General features: G+C 45.7%; 1 protein-coding gene across 2 annotated transcripts in view; it reads left to right on the top strand.

Annotated features, from left to right (window-relative positions):
* Positions 1-18,372, top strand: part of ENOSF1 (enolase superfamily member 1) — a 30,237-nt gene extending 11,865 nt beyond the window's left edge. For both annotated transcript variants that reach the window (XM_030336384.1, XM_030336386.1), the window contains 13 exons: positions 1,421-1,507; positions 1,871-1,897; positions 4,011-4,083; positions 4,208-4,246; positions 4,609-4,691; positions 5,472-5,506; positions 7,598-7,685; positions 9,361-9,495; positions 12,813-12,854; positions 14,096-14,225; positions 14,470-14,569; positions 16,811-16,892; positions 17,474-18,372. In XM_030336384.1, coding sequence (XP_030192244.1) covers positions 1,421-1,507; positions 1,871-1,897; positions 4,011-4,083; positions 4,208-4,246; positions 4,609-4,691; positions 5,472-5,506; positions 7,598-7,685; positions 9,361-9,495; positions 12,813-12,854; positions 14,096-14,225; positions 14,470-14,569; positions 16,811-16,892; positions 17,474-17,575 — 1,023 coding nt within the window. In that variant the 3' untranslated portion in view covers positions 17,576-18,372. The remainder of the gene's footprint in view (positions 1-1,420; positions 1,508-1,870; positions 1,898-4,010; positions 4,084-4,207; positions 4,247-4,608; positions 4,692-5,471; positions 5,507-7,597; positions 7,686-9,360; positions 9,496-12,812; positions 12,855-14,095; positions 14,226-14,469; positions 14,570-16,810; positions 16,893-17,473) is intronic.
* The last annotated feature ends 32 nt before the right edge of the window (positions 18,373-18,404 follow it).

The following is an 18,404-nucleotide window of genomic DNA, read 5'->3' as shown; positions in this document are numbered from 1 at the left end:
TATGAACTCTGCTCAGTTTCTCATCCATGCCCATAGAAAGGCACAGGGAAGGCATTCTGTGTGTTGCCTTGGATTTCATTTTTAACTTTCTGCAAAGCAAGTTGAACTTACTTTTAAAGGCATTCTCTTGAAGAAGTCCCCACTGGCCAAATCTGGGACAATTCAAGGATCAAAATAAATTTGTTAGTAATGGCTTATAGCTCATTGAATAACATAAGAATCCATGAGTACATTCAGGTAGTAAACAAGCAGCTAGGGAAAGCTTGTCATAATCGAACAGAAAAACGTAAAAGGAATGATAACGTTTGACAATCACTGTATTGCAAACATTGTAGCCATAACTCATTGAGGCAAGAATGATCAATGGATGCCCCAATTTGGGGACAATAGTAATCTTACACTGTGAGGTTACCATTTTCCCTAAGTAAGAGCCCAGTGGACACTGACTTACCTAAGTGCTAAAAGATAATAGCCCTAATAAAAAACCAAAAGGACATTATTGCTTACTTAGAATTTGTGCCAAAAAAGTATGACCTGGATCCCAGTCTGAGGAACAATGTTACAAGTCAGCCAGCCCATGTGCTTTAAAAATGTCAACAGCATCTTGACAGCATTCTTAAAGAACAGCATTCTTAAAAAAATAAGAAAAACTGTTCCAGATAAAGGGGGACTGAAGAGACAGAACAACCAAATGCAATGTTAATAAAATAAAGTACATTATTGAGACAATTGGCAGAATTTGATTATGGACTGTTTTAGGCAATAGTATTCTTATCAATGTTATATTCCCTGAATCTGATCATTGTACTGTGGTTATGTGAGAAAATGTCCTTGTTTTTATGACCTACACACAGAAGTATTTAGGGTTCCAGGAGCATGATATTTGCAACTTAAATGGTTCAGTAAAATCAATTGTGTATATATATTATGTGTGTGTGTGCACACACACACAATATATATATATATAATATTTGTCTGTATATACATACACAGAAAGAGAGTTGGGGGTAATATACAGGAGTTTTTTGTACTGTTCTTGCAACTTTTCTATAGGTTAGAAACTATAAAAAAAAAAAAAAAAAAAAAAAAAGCATGGGGCACCTGGGTGTCTCAGTCAGTTGAGCACCTGACTCTTGATTTTGGCTCTGGTCATGACCTCATGATTGTGAGATCGGGCTTCATGCTCAGTGTGGAGCCTGCTTGGGATTCTCTCTCAATCCCTCTGCTCCTCTCCCCACCCTGCCCCCAACCTCTAAAATTTAAAAAAAAAAAAAAAGTTTTTTAAAGTATATTAAAAAAGCTTAACCTCTTTGTGAGCTTTTATTGATGGCTTTTAACTCTTGAAATGTGTCCCTGGCTAGGAGACCTAACTATCTCTTTCATGTCTAAGAAATGCTAGTGTATTTTGCTTCCTAACCAGATTGGTCCTGAGAAAGGTGTTGTGCATCTGGCGACCGCGGCTGTTCTCAACGCTGTGTGGGACCTGTGGGCCAAGCAGGAGGGAAAGGTAACTCACTGGAGGAGCACTTGCAGGAGCTCTGTGGAATAATCCAACACGTGGCAGAGGACTAAATAGTTCCTCTACGAGCAGCCTTCTAAAGACCAAAGACGCAGGCCTCCAAAAGCAATGTGGAAATTTGTTTGATGTGTTTTCTCCGTGGCACTAGTTAGGAAACCATAGGAGTAGGTTAGAAAGGGCTGAGAAAGAAATGGGAGAGCAGCAGAGGTGAGGAGTCAGGAGGCAGCATTAGAGATCCGGGTGTGCCCGTGGGCTGGTGGGCAGGTGTTTGAAAGTGGGAGTTTGAGTTTACTTTCAGGGGAAAAAGTGGGCACTTTACACATGATTTAAAATTCTTTTTTTTCCCCTAAGCCTCTGTGGAAGTTACTTGTTGACATGGTAAGTAAATTCTTTAACATTATAACATTAAACAATTATAATAGTGTTGCAGTGTAAACAAGATGGATTTCATGGATTACTTGCCTTTTGTAAATCAGCAAATATATTCAGAATTGTCTGTGGATCGCCATAGTGATGGTAAAGTAAAACCCCAGTAAACCCTAATATTTCTTTTCTGGTATTTGAGGTAACAGCTGGGTGTGCCCACACACAGTGGTCCATGGGAAGCACTGAGTTTGGGTCCTGCCTCCCCCACTGTGGAGGCTTCACATGTAATGCAAATTCTCTGAGCCTCTGTTTCCCAATTATGAAAAGGGGATAACCATCACTTCTCTGAGAACCTCATAGAATTGGTTGAAAGACCAAATGATAAAAGTGTTTCACAAACTCTGAAGAGCAAGATGTTATTATTAAGATGTCATCTGGTCACTTTGAGTTTAGAGTGTTGTGGTCTCCATTATCTGATTCTGGAAGAGAAGGAGCCAAATGCTGAAGATAGGTACCTCGGTGTTTCCTTCTTCCTTGTCCTGTTTGTGGCAGGGAAGAGCGCCTGCCAGGGGAGGAGGAAAAAAAGCTGGGCAATGGGCAAGTTAAGGGGGGGTGACCTTCAGACCCAGGCAGACCTGGCTTTGAATGTGGGCTCCTCCACTTTCTGGCAGGTTGACCTGAGGCATGTCACTTAATCTCTTTGAGCATCAGCTGCCTTAGGGTGATGTCTTATGTGGTCACTAAAATCCTGGTAGCCAGCAGATGAAGGCCCTGTTATTATTTGACATCACCATTTGGGAAAAACAAAGAACACCTTGGCTTTGAAGACTGTTGGTCAGCAGACATTGTCTCTTCTCTGGGAGAAAGTAAAGACAGGCAGATATCACACCATCGACATGGTTGCAGGTGGCCTGGGGGCCCCATCTGAAGGGGAAGGACATGAGCCACCCTCTAGGCTTAAGGTTAGGCTTTCAGGGGGTGTAGGAGGCAACTCCCCAAACTGAATGAGTTGAGAGGTACCAGAGAGGTGTGACTTCATTCTTACGGATTCTATTTCCTGTTTCAGTAGTGGCCGATAGTCTTAAAAGAGGCAGAATCTCAGCATTGAGTTTTTTTTACAATTTTTTAAAATGTTTATTTTGAGAGAGAGAGAGTGCATGTGCAGGTGAGTGAGGGAGGGGTGGGGGGGGGGAGAGAGAGAGAGAGAGAGTGAGAGAATCCCAGGCAAGCCCCACGCCCATTGCAGAACCCATCGCAAGGCTCGATCACACAACTGAGAGATCATGACCTGAGCCGAAATCAAGAGGAGGACACTTAACTGACCGAGCCACCCAGGTGCCCCGAGCTTTTACAATTTTTGACAGACTAGTGGAGGACTGTTGGTCAGAGTAAAACCTGAGAGGGAGTGAAGCTGCTGGTTGCTTCCCAACTGTTAGACTGAGATAGGGAGGGGTCTCAACCAGAGATCCAGCTGAGATGTTGACCTTGCCAGTGTGGCCATAGTAGTGAGCATGGGGCAGGAAGAGGTGGGGAGAGAACAGCCAGTGATGGTCCAGGGTGGCCTCCCATGTTTAATCCATTCTGTACCTGTTGGTGAAGTGAATTACCCAATTTGACAAGAGAAAAAATTGACCACAGTCATGCTGCTAATAAATAGTGGGCATAGGGTTGACCCGGGGAGCCTGGCTCTGATACCAGCCTTCTTTCCTCTCCTGCTGAGCTGTGCCAGTATCCCAGTCAGCCCTGATGTGTAGAGCAATGATGTCTAGAGAGACACCAGGCACTCATCTATCCACTTACTCATGCTGAGTGCTTGCCTCATGCCGGATCCTCTTTCCCGAAGCCATGTTAGTTGGGATGGTTGGAGCCTAGGTGTCAGGAGAGGGAAGGGATGGGGAGGAAGGAGGGGGTTGCAGCGGGAGCACCTGAGGATGTCTTTGGGAGTCAGCCCTGACCCTCTGAAGGGCTCTACACCAAGGAATGACAGCATCAAACAATTTAACACAAATCCCAAAGGTCCTTTCCTGGAAAGGGTAATCCCACGTCTCAGTGTAAGCACATCCTTAGAAACATAAGCCATTTGTGAATTGATTTGGGCCTTTCCCCTCTCCTGTCACACTGCCAGGACCCCAGGATGCTGTTATCCTGCATAGATTTCAGGTACATCACAGACGTCCTGACTGAGGAGGAAGCCTATGGTGAGTCATACTCAAGTGACAGAACTGAAGTTTTCTGGTACCACTGATGTGGCATGTCATACCTACCATATAGCATGCATGCTTTGTTGTCTAAAAAAGTGATGATACTTTTTTTTTTCCCCAGGAATACTGCAGAAAGGTCAAATTGGCAAAAAAGAGAGAGGTGGGTGGTGAGGAAATTTCCTTCATTGTTTTTGCTGTCACTGTCCTTTTGAATGTCCCTGTCGTCTAGGGGTTCATAGCGTCTTCCCAAATGCCTCGTGCCCAGCAGCCAGGCCCTCTGATGGGCGGTTGCGTCTGGATGTGTCCTGGGTGTGACAGGAAGACCTGGGGTAGTTTGACAGCCTTGGTATTTGCATGATTGTGAATGTGACCAAAGGCTGGGTTTGGGGCTGGGTGCATGTGAAAGGCAGGGTCAGAAGGAGAACTGCTGGATTCTCTGGGGGCAGCAGCTTAGCTACAGGCAATTCTAATCCTGAAGGTCCCTGGAAAGCACAAATGTTGACAAGCTCTGTGTTTCCACAGAAAGGCAAATGCTGATGCACGGCTACCCTGCCTACACGACATCGTGCGCCTGGCTGGGGTACTCGGATGACACGCTGAAGCAGGTGGGCATCCGAAGCTGGTTTTGTAGACAGGTTTTATATTCCTGGCTTTCTGGAGTTTTCATGTTAGCTCTTCTAGATCATTGTGGATCCAAGGCCTCCTTCTGAAAGCACTTCTACTGGAGCAAAAGTAAAGCCGCTCATATTGTGGGCATGGGACTTTGTGACCTTATATGTCCCACCATGGGTTCTGGAAGGGGACAGTCCGGGATTTGACCCCAGGCAGAGACAGCAGTGTAATGTCGTGCAGTGTTACACCTAACCATGCTGAGCCTCGGTTTCCTCACTGTGAAATGGGGAAATAATACGGGTCTTGTGGGTGGTTTGGAGGCTCCAGATAAAAGCTGTGAGTTGTGTGATGCTTGTGGCCCCGTGGCTGGTACTCGGCTGCAGTCAGTGTGAGGTTGATCCCACTGCACTGTACCTGCAGCTGAGAGAAAGACTAGCTTCTGTTTGTTACCCTCACATCCATTAGTTCTCTGGATGCTGCAGGATATCCTAGCTTTAACAAGAGGGATATCAATGCTCCATTGCCCTTTGAGGAGTGTGAACAATTAAAGACATTGTTCCCATAGAGATGAGGAAAGAAAGTCATCCTATGGGTACAAAGAGTTATGGTCTGTTGGCTAAACTGTGCTCTTAATGCATCAACACATAGCTGTTCCTCCGGTTCCCGCTGCTGCCGTAAGTGCATATGAAACCAGATCAGGGACAACTGGGGTCCTCATTAGACCAAGGGGAACTCTGCGGTGTGTGATGCTGGCTGTGCTCCTCTCCCCGCAGCTCTGCACCGAGGCCCTGCAGGATGGCTGGACCAGGTAACTTGTTTGTGTGGTAACGAGCTTCACTGCCCCAGTTAGCAGCATGATGGGCCAGGAACAAAAGGCACCAGGGCGGCCCAGATTCGTCCAGGAGCAGTCTCACATGGAGGATACGTAGGAGAAGTCTCACTGTAGACCAGGCTTTCTCCAAAGATGAGATGTGAGTCCTAATTACAACCCTAAGACCTTGGAGAAACAGACCTTGGAGATCATCAATTTCAAACACCAGTCCAGAATAGAAATCAACTCTTGAAAAAAAAATTTTTTTTTAAGTTTACTTATTTATTTTGAGAGGGGGGAGGGAGAGAGAGAATCCTAAGCACACTCTGTACCATCAACATAGAGCCTGATATGGAGCTTGAATCCACGAAATGTGAGACCATGACCTGGGCTGAAACCAAGACCTGGATGCTCAACCCACTGAGCCACCCAGGCGCCCGAGAAGTCCACTCTTTTACTATCAGTAATAAGCATTGACTCAGCTTCCACTTGAAAACCTGCAGAGGCAGTGAGCCTAACTTGCAGGGAGCTTTTGCATTGTTTGAGGGCTCCGTGTGTTAGAAAGAGTCCCAAAATGTATCGAGTCCTTCCCTTCCATGTAACTTCCAGCTACTGGTTCCAGTTCTCTGCAGAGTCTCCAAGCGTCTCCTCTTCCCCTGGAGTGGTGGACCTTCTCCTCCCCAGGCTGCTTCTCTCCAGACCAACTGTTGGCACTTCTCTGCTTGTCTCTGCTGAGCAGATATGGAACCCTGGGCATCCTAGGGTTTTCCTCTGGATACAGTGTGGCTGTCAGTGGTCCCAAAACCTAACACAATGCAGGACATAGAGGGACCATCGTCTCGTGATGTGGTCACCATGAGTCTACCAGTTTAGCGCACAGTGGCACTTTCTGTAATAGGTCCCTGGGCTCCCTGCATGACTCTCAGTCTGGCCACGGGCCCCCTGCTGCTGCCAGTGTAGTCTGGAGCAGGAGCATCAGCATTTCCTGAGAGCTTGTCAGAAATAGCAGTCCAGCCTCTTCCCAGACCGGCTGCTCAGGAATCTGCATTTTAACAAGATCCCATGTCAAAGGGTGACTTGTGTGCACGCTAAAGTTTGGAAGGCACTGAATTCTTGTTAACTCCTCAGCTAAATGAAGGGTCGGGAAGTGAGAATTTGAACAAGGCAGCATGAAGCATTGGAAAGAGGCTTGGGATATGATGGATTTGGAATCAGCCTCTTGCCTTTTCCCCTCATCCCCTACAGGTACTTGCTGTGTGATAATGGGCAAATGGCCCAACCTGTCTGAACCTTATTTTCTTTCTCTATAAAATGGGAATAATATTAACTCATGATTCTCCTCAAAGTTGCGGTATCTGAAAAGGATCAGCACAATGGGAGTCATAGCAGGCGCTCAGGAAGTGCCGGCACCTTCCCTCTTTCTGCATACCTAGGGAGGGCTGACCTTTCACTGCATTGATTCAGGATGAAGCCCTCGTATAAACCTCTGCACAGCTGGAGGTATTTTATCAGTCATACTCTTTTTTTTTTTTTTAATTTTTTTTAATGTTTATTTTTGAGAGAGCACGTGCAAGCAGGGTAGGGGCAGAGAGAGAGGGAAACACAGAATCTGAGGCAGGCTCCAGGCTCTGAGCTGTCAGCACAGAGCTGGATGCAGGGTTCGAACCCGCAAACTGTGAGATCATGACCTAAGCCAAAGCCGGATGCTTAACCGACTGAGCCACCCAGGCACCCCTATCAATCATACTCTTTACGTTCAGGATGTGACAGGCACTTCTCTTTAATTCCAATTCTGGCTTTTGTTCTTAATTCCTTGTCATGGCACAGCAAAAACTCAGTGTTATTAAATATCTGACTGCTCTCCTAGTTCTTAGACTTTGGGTCAGCGGGTGGTTTAGCCTTACTGCCCTGATACATTTGCCAGATTATTTTCAAGTGGCTTGTCTGGGACTGACCAGAAAAGGGCAAAAGGTTACTAGAAGATATGACCTGTGAATTATTGACAGAGGCGGCTGCTTCTGCAGAAAATCCACGTGTCTTTGTCACGTCAGGACACGTCCAAACTACCAAACCGCATTTATTTTACAGGTTTAAGGTAAAAGTGGGTGCTGATCTCCAGGATGACATCCGTAGGTGCCGACTCATCAGAAACATGATTGGACCTGAGAAGACGTTGGTAAATGTCCTCCCCTACCATTGAGAAGCCTTGCGTGAAGCCTGTGTCTTGGGCCAAAATGCAACTCATTTCAAGCAAGGATTAAGGAATGTTGGGAATTTTATTTTATTTTTTAGAGTTTATTTATTTTGAAACAGAGAGAGAGAGCATGCTGAAGGGGCAGAGAAAGAGGGAGAGAGGGAGAATCCCAAGCAGGCTCCACACCATCAGCACAGAGCCAGATGTGGGACTTGAACCATGAGATGCTGACCTGACCCAAAGTCAGATGCTTACGCAACTGAGTCACCCAGGTGCCCCAAAGAACACTGGGAATTTTAAAGCTGAGTGAGAGAGGAAGTACAGATTTGTGTGAGCTGATAGTTTAAAACGTCTGTTCTGCAGAACTGCTTGCGTAAGATCAGGCTTAGGGATTATTCCTGCTTGCTGGCACAGAAGCGCCTGAGCAAGCAGGTCTCCCCTTGGAGCCCCAGTGTGCCATTCTTTGACTCCCCTGAAAAAATACGTCCCGCCTGGTCCATCAGGCGGCCAGTCTCAGGGAGCCAATGTTGAAGAGATGCCAGACTTTGCTGAGATAAATGTAAGGATCAGTCATTCCTGACTATTTTTATAAGAGATTTCTTATTACATGTAAAATATTTTTATAAAGTCACAAGATGTTTTTGTGGAGTTTGGGAGGCATGTTTCCTAAGTTAACTAAAATAGGAATTGGGTCCTTGACCTAGGATAAGAAGTATCACTATTTATACATGAGTTAATGCTACTTTTAAGGGGCCATCCTTCTCCAAGTAATTTGTGGTACAATTGATTCTAGGTGTCCTATCATCTGGTTTTCATAGTGCCCCCTGTGGAAACTCTTACCACTTAGCACTTTCTACTAGAGATACCCACCTCCGTGTCTGTCTTCTCAAAGCATGATAATGTCAGGGTTGGGGAGGCCCTGTCTTAGCCTCTGCACACCCAGCACCTGACTTCCAGGCAGGATCTCCACATGCAGAGAGCCAGGGCCTGGGAGTTAAAGAGGCCTGGATCTGAACTAGCTATTTACGTGGCTAATTGTTCTTGGCAAGTTCCTTAACTTCTCTGCATGTCAGTTTTCTTTTCTGTAAACTGAGTTAATATGAACTGCGTCATAAAATACCCAGTTGAGTAGGTGCTTCATAAATGGTAGAGTTTGGGTTATTTATTATTGTGCCAGACTTATAGTTGGCAATAGTCAATAAATGACTAGTGAACAAATTTAGAATTGACGATGAATGACTCAGAATGTGATAAAGTAGTTTCCAGAACAATGAATACTGCAAGACAGGTGTACTTCCAAGCCCTAAATGCAGATCGGGCCAGAGCTCCAGGGCCAGCAAGCACTTCTCCTGAGCCTAGCCCAGGACACTTCCAGACATCACAGTGGCTCTGTGAGTTGCATTTCCTCTAGAAGACACATCTAGAACTACAGTGCCTGTCTTGGTGGCTGTTCTTTGGCTCCTTTTGTAACGGCTGCATGCTGATCCTCCACAGAGGAGATGTCAGGCTCCCTCTGGAAGTCTTGCTCAGCAGTTGGTGGCACTGAGTGACAGCATTTCCTCCCTCAGAGCTGCAGTCCTGTCACAAGTCAGTACCAGGCAGACCTCATGGTGAAAGATCTCTCTCTCTCTCTCTCTCTCTTTCTCTCTCTCTGCAGATGATGGATGCCAACCAGCGCTGGGATGTGCCTGAGGCAATAGAGTGGATGTCAAAGCTGGCTGAGTTCAAGCCACTGTGGATTGAAGAACCCACCTCCCCTGATGACATTCTGGGACATGCCACCATTTCCAAGGTAGAAAAGCCGCTCCTGCCTCTGTCACTACTGCCATGTATTTTTGTTTGTGGGTTTGGTCTGACAGATCCCAAAATCCCGTTGCTTCTTCCCTTTTACATTTTTACATATTTTAGAGACAGTACATTGCTAAAAGTTGAAAGGCTGCCAACAAACCAAAGGTTAATAGACACGGCTCCAGACTTTGTAAATATAGAAATCTGACTGATACTAAAATATTTGACTCCCCCAGAACGAAACAAAAGTGCAGATTCCTCTGGTGGACTCAAAATACAAGGTTTACTTAGCTAATGCCTAGGTCAGGCCTGCCCAGGAGAAGGCTACCTGGAGCCCTCACACCAACACACTTCCTGCACCGATCCACCCGGCTTCCCTTCCTCTTGGGTTTAGGGACACCCTGATATGTCAGAGCATCTGAGAACATCCTTTCTCTCAGGGTGTGTCTCCCTTTAGGCAGGTGTCCAGCACGGATATATATAAAGCCAGAATGCCAGGTAGTTAATTTATAAGGAGAACTCCCAACTTCTGGGAGCACTAGAGTTTTGTATCCTCTGACCAGAGCAAGCTCCACAAGGAGCCACATTAAACCAGAGGTTGTTGGGTGAGTGAAAAATCAGGACAGGAACTGGTGGTGCTATTTATTTATTTATTTATTTATTTATTTATTTATTTATTTATTTTTAATTTTTTTTTTTAACGTTTATTTATTTTTGAGACAGAGACAGAGTATGAACGGGGGAGGGTCAGAGAGAGAGGGAGACACAGAATCTGAAACAGGCTCCAGGCTCTGAGCGGTCAGCACAGAGCCCGACACTGGGCTCGAACTCACAGACCGCGAGATCATGACCTGAGCCGAGCCGAAGTCGGATGCTTAACTGACTGAGCCACCCAGCCAGTTCCTGCCTGCCTGGGAGATTTTTTCCCCTGGTGTGACTTTGCATTGCTGTACTCTCCCCTAATCTGAAAATTGTCACTGTGAGGACAGTCAGTTCCAAGTTCTGGGAAAGATACCTCAGTGTGTCCTACATGAAGTCATAGGTCCTACTGGAGCCATTCTGTCCCTTTTCTCTCAGTAAATGAACATATGAGCTTCTTATGTGGGACACTCCACAGAAGCCTGTGTTTGAGGGATGCCCTCCCACTCTCCCCACTTCACAGCCTAGCTGGAGAGAAGAGGGTAAGACATGGGGGCATGCTGGGTGGGGCCCTGAGCACTGAGGACAGTAGAAAGAAGGTCACTGAAGGGAGAGACAGGCGTGGGCTGGGATGGTGGAGTGGCCTTGTGGAGGTAAGACAAGAGCTGACCCTGAGGAAAGCTGTACTGCAGGTGGGGGAGACGTGAGCAGCAGTCGTGGGGTGACCATGTTGATTTAAACAGAACTGAAAGCTTCTGAGGAGTCATTCTGAAATGAGAATCTAGTGACAGGCCATGGTTCGAGAAACAAGACGTTTGCCTCAGGGTTCTTATGGGGGTAGCCATGCCCTAGTGCTGCCCGCTTGCCTACACAGGGACTTGCACCGCTGCCCACCTGGAGGGTCTCCTCAGAAGCTCTTCTGGGTTTCAGCCATCTGAGGTCTTGTTTACATAGGGAAGGCCATCCACTCAGGAGGCATCCCATGAAGTGGGCGCAGACAGACCAAGGCCGGGGGAAGCCACAGAAACAGCAGGCCCTGGAGATCCCCAGCACAGGGGCTGTGGGGAAGATGGGTCCATGGGGCCAGACAGCAGGTCCGTCTGTGCAGAAGATGTGGCCCAACACAGTGAGCCACCATAGTGTCTTGAAGGAGAGAATAGGATTAAAGAAGATTTCACTGGGAAAAAACATGTAGGATGGATTGAGACACGGGGTACAGGGCAGGTGTGGAACAGACAGAAAGAAACTGGAGGCAGAGAGTAGAGCTAGGAGGCTTTCCCAGTAACCTAGGAGGCCAGGTGGTGAAGGGAGAGGGCAGCTAGAATAGAGCAGGTTCAGGAAATGATTAAAAGGAAGAAATAAACATTGGTACCTATTTAGTGTCAGAAACATATTCTTTAAAATGGTAGAGTGAATGACTTCCCCCCTCCTCTACTACTTTTCCCCACTCTGTTTTTTTTGTTTTTGTTTTTGTTTTGAGATAACCGAGAACATTTAAATTAGAAGTTCCCGAAAGCATAAACAAGGAAGCTAGAAGGTGCCTCAGCGACCATCTGTTCTAACTTTTGACCTGGAGACGAGGAGGCCGAGGCTTCTGGTTTTCCATGAATCATCCATGTCCACATATCCCATTAGAGGCGGGACAGCTAGCAGGATTGGGGATACCTGGCTCCTAAATTAAACGTTATCTATTTATTAGAGAGAGAGAGAGAATGCAAGCAGTGGAGAGAGAATCTCAAGCAGGCCCTATAGTCAGCATGGAGTCGAATGCGGGGTTCAATCCCACAACCCTGGGATCATGACCTGAGCCGAAACCAAGAGTTGGACACTCAACCGATTGAGCTACCCAGGTGCCCCTAGGGCTTTTCTGTAGGGGAGTGGTTCTATCTAGTGGTTCAGATGTCTGCCCTGGCTCTGAAGTGGGCCTGGAGTTCAAGCCTGGGCTCTACCCCTTTCTAGCTTTGTCATCTGGGAACAGTTGCTAGCCCTGAACCTGTTTTGCCTCTGTGAAATGGGGGTGATGATGATTCCTGTCCCAGTGGGCTGTGATGAGCAGTCATTTCAGTCACGGTTTCACGCAGCACCACACAGTTGAGAGCACACCACGCTAGTAAGAGCTCAATGTTAGCTATTGGTGCCACTGATACCTGAGGAGAGTACCTATGGTCTCGCAATCCCGGGGGGGGGGGGGCAGGGGGGAGCAGCCTGAGCCCAAGTGGAGGGAAGTGAGGAAGCTTCAGGCAGTAGGACTGAGAGAGCAGTCTGAGTCTAAGAAGACTCCAGCACTTGCCAAGTGAGCATTTCACCAGGTTGGGAATAAGCTTACCCTGACCTGTAAAGTGGATCTAAGACCGCTTGCTGAGCTTGAAGGGAGAGGGCTCTGGAACAACTACAGAAGAGGGGGGTTGGGAGAATCTGCAGAACTGTAGCCGGGAAGGGAACTAACGGCAGCATATGAACTAGTGCTGACTGTATCCTCTGTAGGCACACACAGCCGCTCTTGTGTGCATACATCATCCCCTTGACCACCTTCTGCCATTCCTTAAACTTCACACGGCTCCACAGCAGGGACGTTTCCTTCTTCAGCTCTAAGTAGTTAAACAACTGTAAATATTTTTAAACATTGGGAGTTTCAGTTTAAAGGTTTGGGAAAATAACATCAAGTTGCCTTATATTTTACAGGCATTGGTCCCACTAGGAATTGGTGTCGCCACAGGAGAGCAGGTAAATGACATCTCCTTGGGGACAGTACACACTGGCCAGCCACTGAGGACACTGGCATACATTAGGTTACATCACCTGTGTTATTTTGAGTTTGGAAGCTTTCTTTTTCTTTTTTTTTTTAATGCTTGTTTACTTGGAGCGAACATGAGTCGGGGAGGGGCAGAGAGAGAGAGAGGAACCCAACCAGGCTCCATGCTCAGCACAGAGCCTGATGTGGGGCTGGATCCCACGACCATGAGATCATGACCTGAGCCGAAATCAAGAGTCAGACACTTAATCAACTGAGCCACCCAGGTGCCCCCGAGTTGGGGAGTTTTAATTTCAGAAATCGGGATATTTTACAGCACATCAGTAGAGCCTGGAGTCAGATACAGTCAAAAGTTTGTCTCTTTTCCCACAATTTATATGACTAAGGCCATTTATCTTCTTCAAAGTATCTAATCAAAATTCACAAGGCAGCAATTTAAAGCTGCTCATGCAAGGGCATAAGATGCACTGTATGGTTTTAAGAAAGCCAGCTTCCAAACGGAGTAAACATTATTGCGTTCACTCTTTGTGCTTATAAAACGAAGCACAAATGCCTGCCAAAACCTGCGGCAGTCCACCCACGAGCAGAGCAGTGTGAAGGAACAGATTCTCAGTTTTCCCAGCAAAAGGAGCAATGCTGTTTAGCCGTGTTTTTTGTCGTCCAAACCACCTGCTCATCGCCATCACCATATTTCATCCTGATGTTTGCTTCACTTCCCACTTGCCAGTCACTATGACAGCATTTCCTTAATAGATGTCAAGCTGATGTGACTTTAGCATGACCGTGGTGTGACCATTCCACTAACGGATTTATAAAGCAGTGAGCAGCGAGGTCCCCGGCTTGTATTATCAGGGCTTGCTTCACGCGGGTGAAAACAAAGACTAGATACAGTCCAAGCTTCCAGAGGCCGCTGAGGAGTGACTTGGAATTGGCGCATTGCCAGGTATAGATACCCTAATGGCCAAAGCTGACTCTTCTAATTAGTTTTATTTTAAACGGTTTTTTTTTTTTTAATGTTTATTTATTTTGGAGGGAGTGCAAGCGGTGGAGGGACAGAGAAAGGGGACAGAGGGTCCGAAACAGGCTGTGCGCTGACAGGCTGACCACAGTGAGCCTGATGTGGGGCTCAAACTCACGAACCGCAAGTGGACGCTCAACGACTGAGCCACCCAGGTGCCCCATTCTGTTGGTTTTATTTTAATTCTATTTCCAGTGCCACAATAGAGTCATATTTAAGCAGCTTCTCCAAGCGAAAGCCCTGCAGTTTCTCCAGATTGACAGCTGCAGGCTGGGAAGTGTCAATGAAAACCTCTCAGTGTTGCTGATGGCCAAAAAGTTTGAAAGTAAGGGCACCCTGGAGCTGCGCACCAAACCTCCATTTCCTGCCCACCACACACCCGTGGGGCCCTCTGTAGGGACTCTTTTCGGTTTAATCAAGGGCTCTTTGACGATTTTTATCCTGGAGTTTCATCCCTGTATATTAATGAATGACATAATCACCTGTGGGCAATGAGAAAACCTGGAGGTTCTCTTTCATCCCCACCCCCACCCTACCTGGCATTAAGTAAAAATCTGTCTTTATTGTAGTTCCCGTTTGCCCCCATGCTGGTGGAGTTGGCCTCTGTGAATTGGTACAGCACCTGATTATATTTGACTTCATATCAGTTTCTGCAAGCCTTAAAAACAGGTCAGTAACGTGGAGTTAGCTTCAGAAGTGTCCCTCGGTCCAGGCCAGACCTTTTAAAATTCTGCTCTGGCGACCAGAGGCGCTAAGAACTCTGTCCATTGCCACATCCTATAACTCAAAGGCCAAGTTGGTTTTGCTTCCTCTTCTTCACATGCAGCCATTAAACTGGAGCCCCAGCAGTGGACAGAGCTCTTTTTCTTTCATGGGGGTGGGGTTTTGGTAGCTGCCTTTGTTTTCTAAGTATGTGATGGGTGGGTGGGTGGGGGTTGCAACCAGGTGGAAACCAGAACCCCTTCCTTTTTAAAGCCTTGCTTTCATCGTGTGTGTATTCTCTGCTTCTGTACAATCTCCTGGTCTCAACGCTGTAGTCTTCTGTAATCTGGCTGCATCTGGTTCCATCTTGTTTCTCAACACATCCCAGGTGAACTTTAAGACAGTCTTCTGATCATCTGCACACATACGGCTTTACTATGCATTTCTTTCCTCTTGGAATTAAATGTGGAATCGCCGAAAGATCACTAGAGGTGATCTTTATATGGCAGAAGCATAGAAAACGTGCATGGGAATGGTAAACACCAAATGCAGGACCATGAGAGAGAAATGGGATCCGTGAGGGTTTAGACTGGGCTTCAGTGATATAGTACCTGTCTCAAGTCAGGTGGTGAGTAGACAGATGCTGCCTTTTATGTCTGAAATATTTTGTTCGATAAGAAGTGACCATTCCTGGGCTATTCTGCTTTTGTCCCTATCATTTCTGTTCTGAGGGTGGGACCAAGGGGAGGTCAACCTTGAAAGGTCCTGCCAATCTGGAGGGCCGAGAGGAGGAGGGCGAGCCCCGAGAACAGTGCGCTGCAACCACCCAGGAGTGGGCAGAAGTGCCTGGTGCCACCCTCCTGAAGCACACCTCGCTGCTGGGATGCTGCTGTGCATGCAGAGCAGCCAGCCGCAAGGCGCAGGCGCAGCTCAGCACCCCTGCTTTACGACTGTGTGGAACACCCGTTCCCTGCTCATCCTTCAAGGCCAGAACATCCTCTCCCATGGGGCTGGTTCTTCATCTGTAGCCTGTTCTTTGTAGATTACACATAGTGCGTATTCTAGTCGGTAACTTAGTCTCTGTGTCCACTGAAACCATGAGGCCCTGTCTCACCAGGTCCTTTGTGAATTCCCAGCACCGGGCACACGGGCTGCCTGTCATGGCTGTTCATTAACCTGTGGCTAAAGCAAGGTGGCAGAGATAGGTTACTTGCCCCAAGTCACAAAACTAGAAGGTAGCTGACCTCAAATCTGAACACAGACCAGTCTGGTAGTAAAACCTGTGCTCTTCTTCTAAATCGTATGTAGCTGGATGGGATCTCGTTTGGTGATTTTAGTCTATTCATCTAACTTTTGGCTAAAGGCACTGAAATAATCCCAGATACTTATAGAGTCTAAACTGATGGGAGTAATAAAACCTTTACAGATCTTTCTTGGCTGAAGATGGCTTAACATTCTGACAAACCCAGCATAACATATTGATTACTAATATATAGTAATAGATTGTTATCAATTATTGATAAATATTAACATTAAAAATACATTTAAAAATGCATTTAATACACCTAACCTACTGAACATCATAGATTAGGCTAGCTTACCTTGAACATGCTCAGAACAGCTGTATCAGCCTAAAGTTGGACAAAATCATCTGACACAAAGCCTATATTATAATGAAGTGTTGAATAGCTCATGCAGTTTATTGAATACTGTGCTGAAAGTGTTAGAGAGGTTATATGGGTACAAACAGTTGTCAGTATACTGGTTGTTGACCCTCATGATGGCGTGGCTGACTGGGGTATGCTGTGCCACAGCCCAGCATCATGACAGAGGATCGTGTCACACATCACGAACCCAGGAAAAGATCCAAACTCAAAATTTGAAATACAGTTCTCCTGAATACGTATGGTTTTTGCACCATCGTGAAGTCAAAAAAATCTTAAGTCAGACCATCCTAAGTCAGGGACCATCCGTAGTTACAAGAGACTTTTGGTACCCATATGAGGAAACTTCAACCAAGCCCTCATATTACTTTATTTTGCAGATGGGAAGGACCTGAGGCAGAGGTTGAAAGATTTGCATAGAAACCTGTGCCAGATCAAGTCCACCCTTTCTTTAGTGGTACTCACCCCTTTGCTTGGACAGTTAGTACCACATAAATGATCTAACGCAAGGCATTATTGCCCCAATCTGATTCCTTCCTCCTAGGATGTGCGAATATGTCGACCACCTGCATGAACATTTCAGGTATCCAGTGACAATCAAGAAGGCTTCCTACATGCCTCCTAAGGTGAGCTCGGCCAGAGAGGCCTCCCTGAGGAAGCACTGCCAGCCCCTGGTAGACTTGTTCTTGTGGGTTAGACCCTGGAGCACAAAGCTCTGTATCCTTAGAGTTTATTTTCAGTATCTAAAAATTACAAATGGCTCCTTAGTTAGCAATATCAAATTCCCAAGGCCCAAAGGTCAGGAGTTGAGGGTGAAACTGCTCCGACAAGGCTTCTCTAATGCAGGCCTTTCTTCCCGACACCAGCTGAGACCTTAAAATGCATTTCTTGTGCAAAAACAAACCAACCAAAAGAACAAAAAACAAACATGGCACCACCTGGAGGTTAGTGAACTGAAACGTTGAGACTGTGGTTGTGTTATCTGGACCATTAATCTTCACCATGTCCAAGACATTGGGGTTCGTTTTCAGCAACAAGAGATTGAATTGTCAAAGGAAGTGTGATTAGTTTAATCCTGAGAAGCAGCCAGTAGTGTGTTCCTCATTTCAAACAATCTGAAAACAGCATCTCTACAGGCAGCAGAAATACATAAGTGAGTTTTGTTCTGGGTGGTTATTAACACTACTCTATTTTTTGTCTTTGATAGGATGCTGGTTATTCAACAGAAATGAAGGAGGAATCTGTAAAGAAACACCAATATCCAGATGGTGAAGTCTGGAAGAAACTTCTTGCTGCTCAAAATAATTAAATGTTCAGCCCCAATACTCTTTCCTTTTTCAAGCGAAAAGGCTTAAAACTTTTTGGGTATGGTTTTACAAAAACAGGGGGGAAAAAAATCACCCTAGCAATCAAAACAAATTCAGCTGAAAGTCCTGTTAACCTCAGGAATCAGCTCAGTCATCATTATTACTTGATTCTTTTAGCAAATAAACACATATTCTCCTTATTAATCCTTAAACAAATTTAGATTTAACTCAAAATCCAGAAAGATGTTCTTACAAAATTTCTATCAAGTGCTGGTACCTAAACATTAAACTGCACTTTGAAAATAAGGTTATTTAATTGTTGGAACAATGCCTTATTCTATCTAACATCTGTCAGAAATTAGCAGGGTAAAAAAATAGTCCTGCAGTGCCATGTGTGTGTCACAAAGGTAACTGGTGTGTAACAAAGGTAAAAGGATTTCACAGATAAGCCCCGGAGTGGTTTAGCATTTCTATTCTTGCTCAGTCTAAATCTATCAGTAGAGGATTCACACGATACTGAAACTATGGCAGCAGTAATGAGCATAAAAATGGCATTTCATGTATTATTTTTCCATAACCCTTAAGTAAACCTTTATCCTAAATGGTCATTAAATGCTAATGATAAAATGCAGCCAGAATTAGATGAACTGCAGAAAAACAAGGCAAAATACAGTCTAGTCAGCATTTCTAAAATATACTAACCCTCTAAGCAGGATCCAAATGAGAATACAGCATATGTTTATTTAGGAGGGTTCAGTTAAATCTATTTTAGGCAAGCAGTGAGCAGAATGGCAATACAGAATAAAAAAAATTAAAAAACAAAACACCAGA

This window comes from Lynx canadensis, chromosome D3, assembly GCF_007474595.2.
Source record: "Lynx canadensis isolate LIC74 chromosome D3, mLynCan4.pri.v2, whole genome shotgun sequence".
Lineage (NCBI taxonomy): Eukaryota > Metazoa > Chordata > Mammalia > Carnivora > Felidae > Lynx > Lynx canadensis.
The sequence above is the reverse complement of the archived record's forward strand: the minus strand, read 5'-3'. Positions and strand labels throughout refer to the sequence as shown.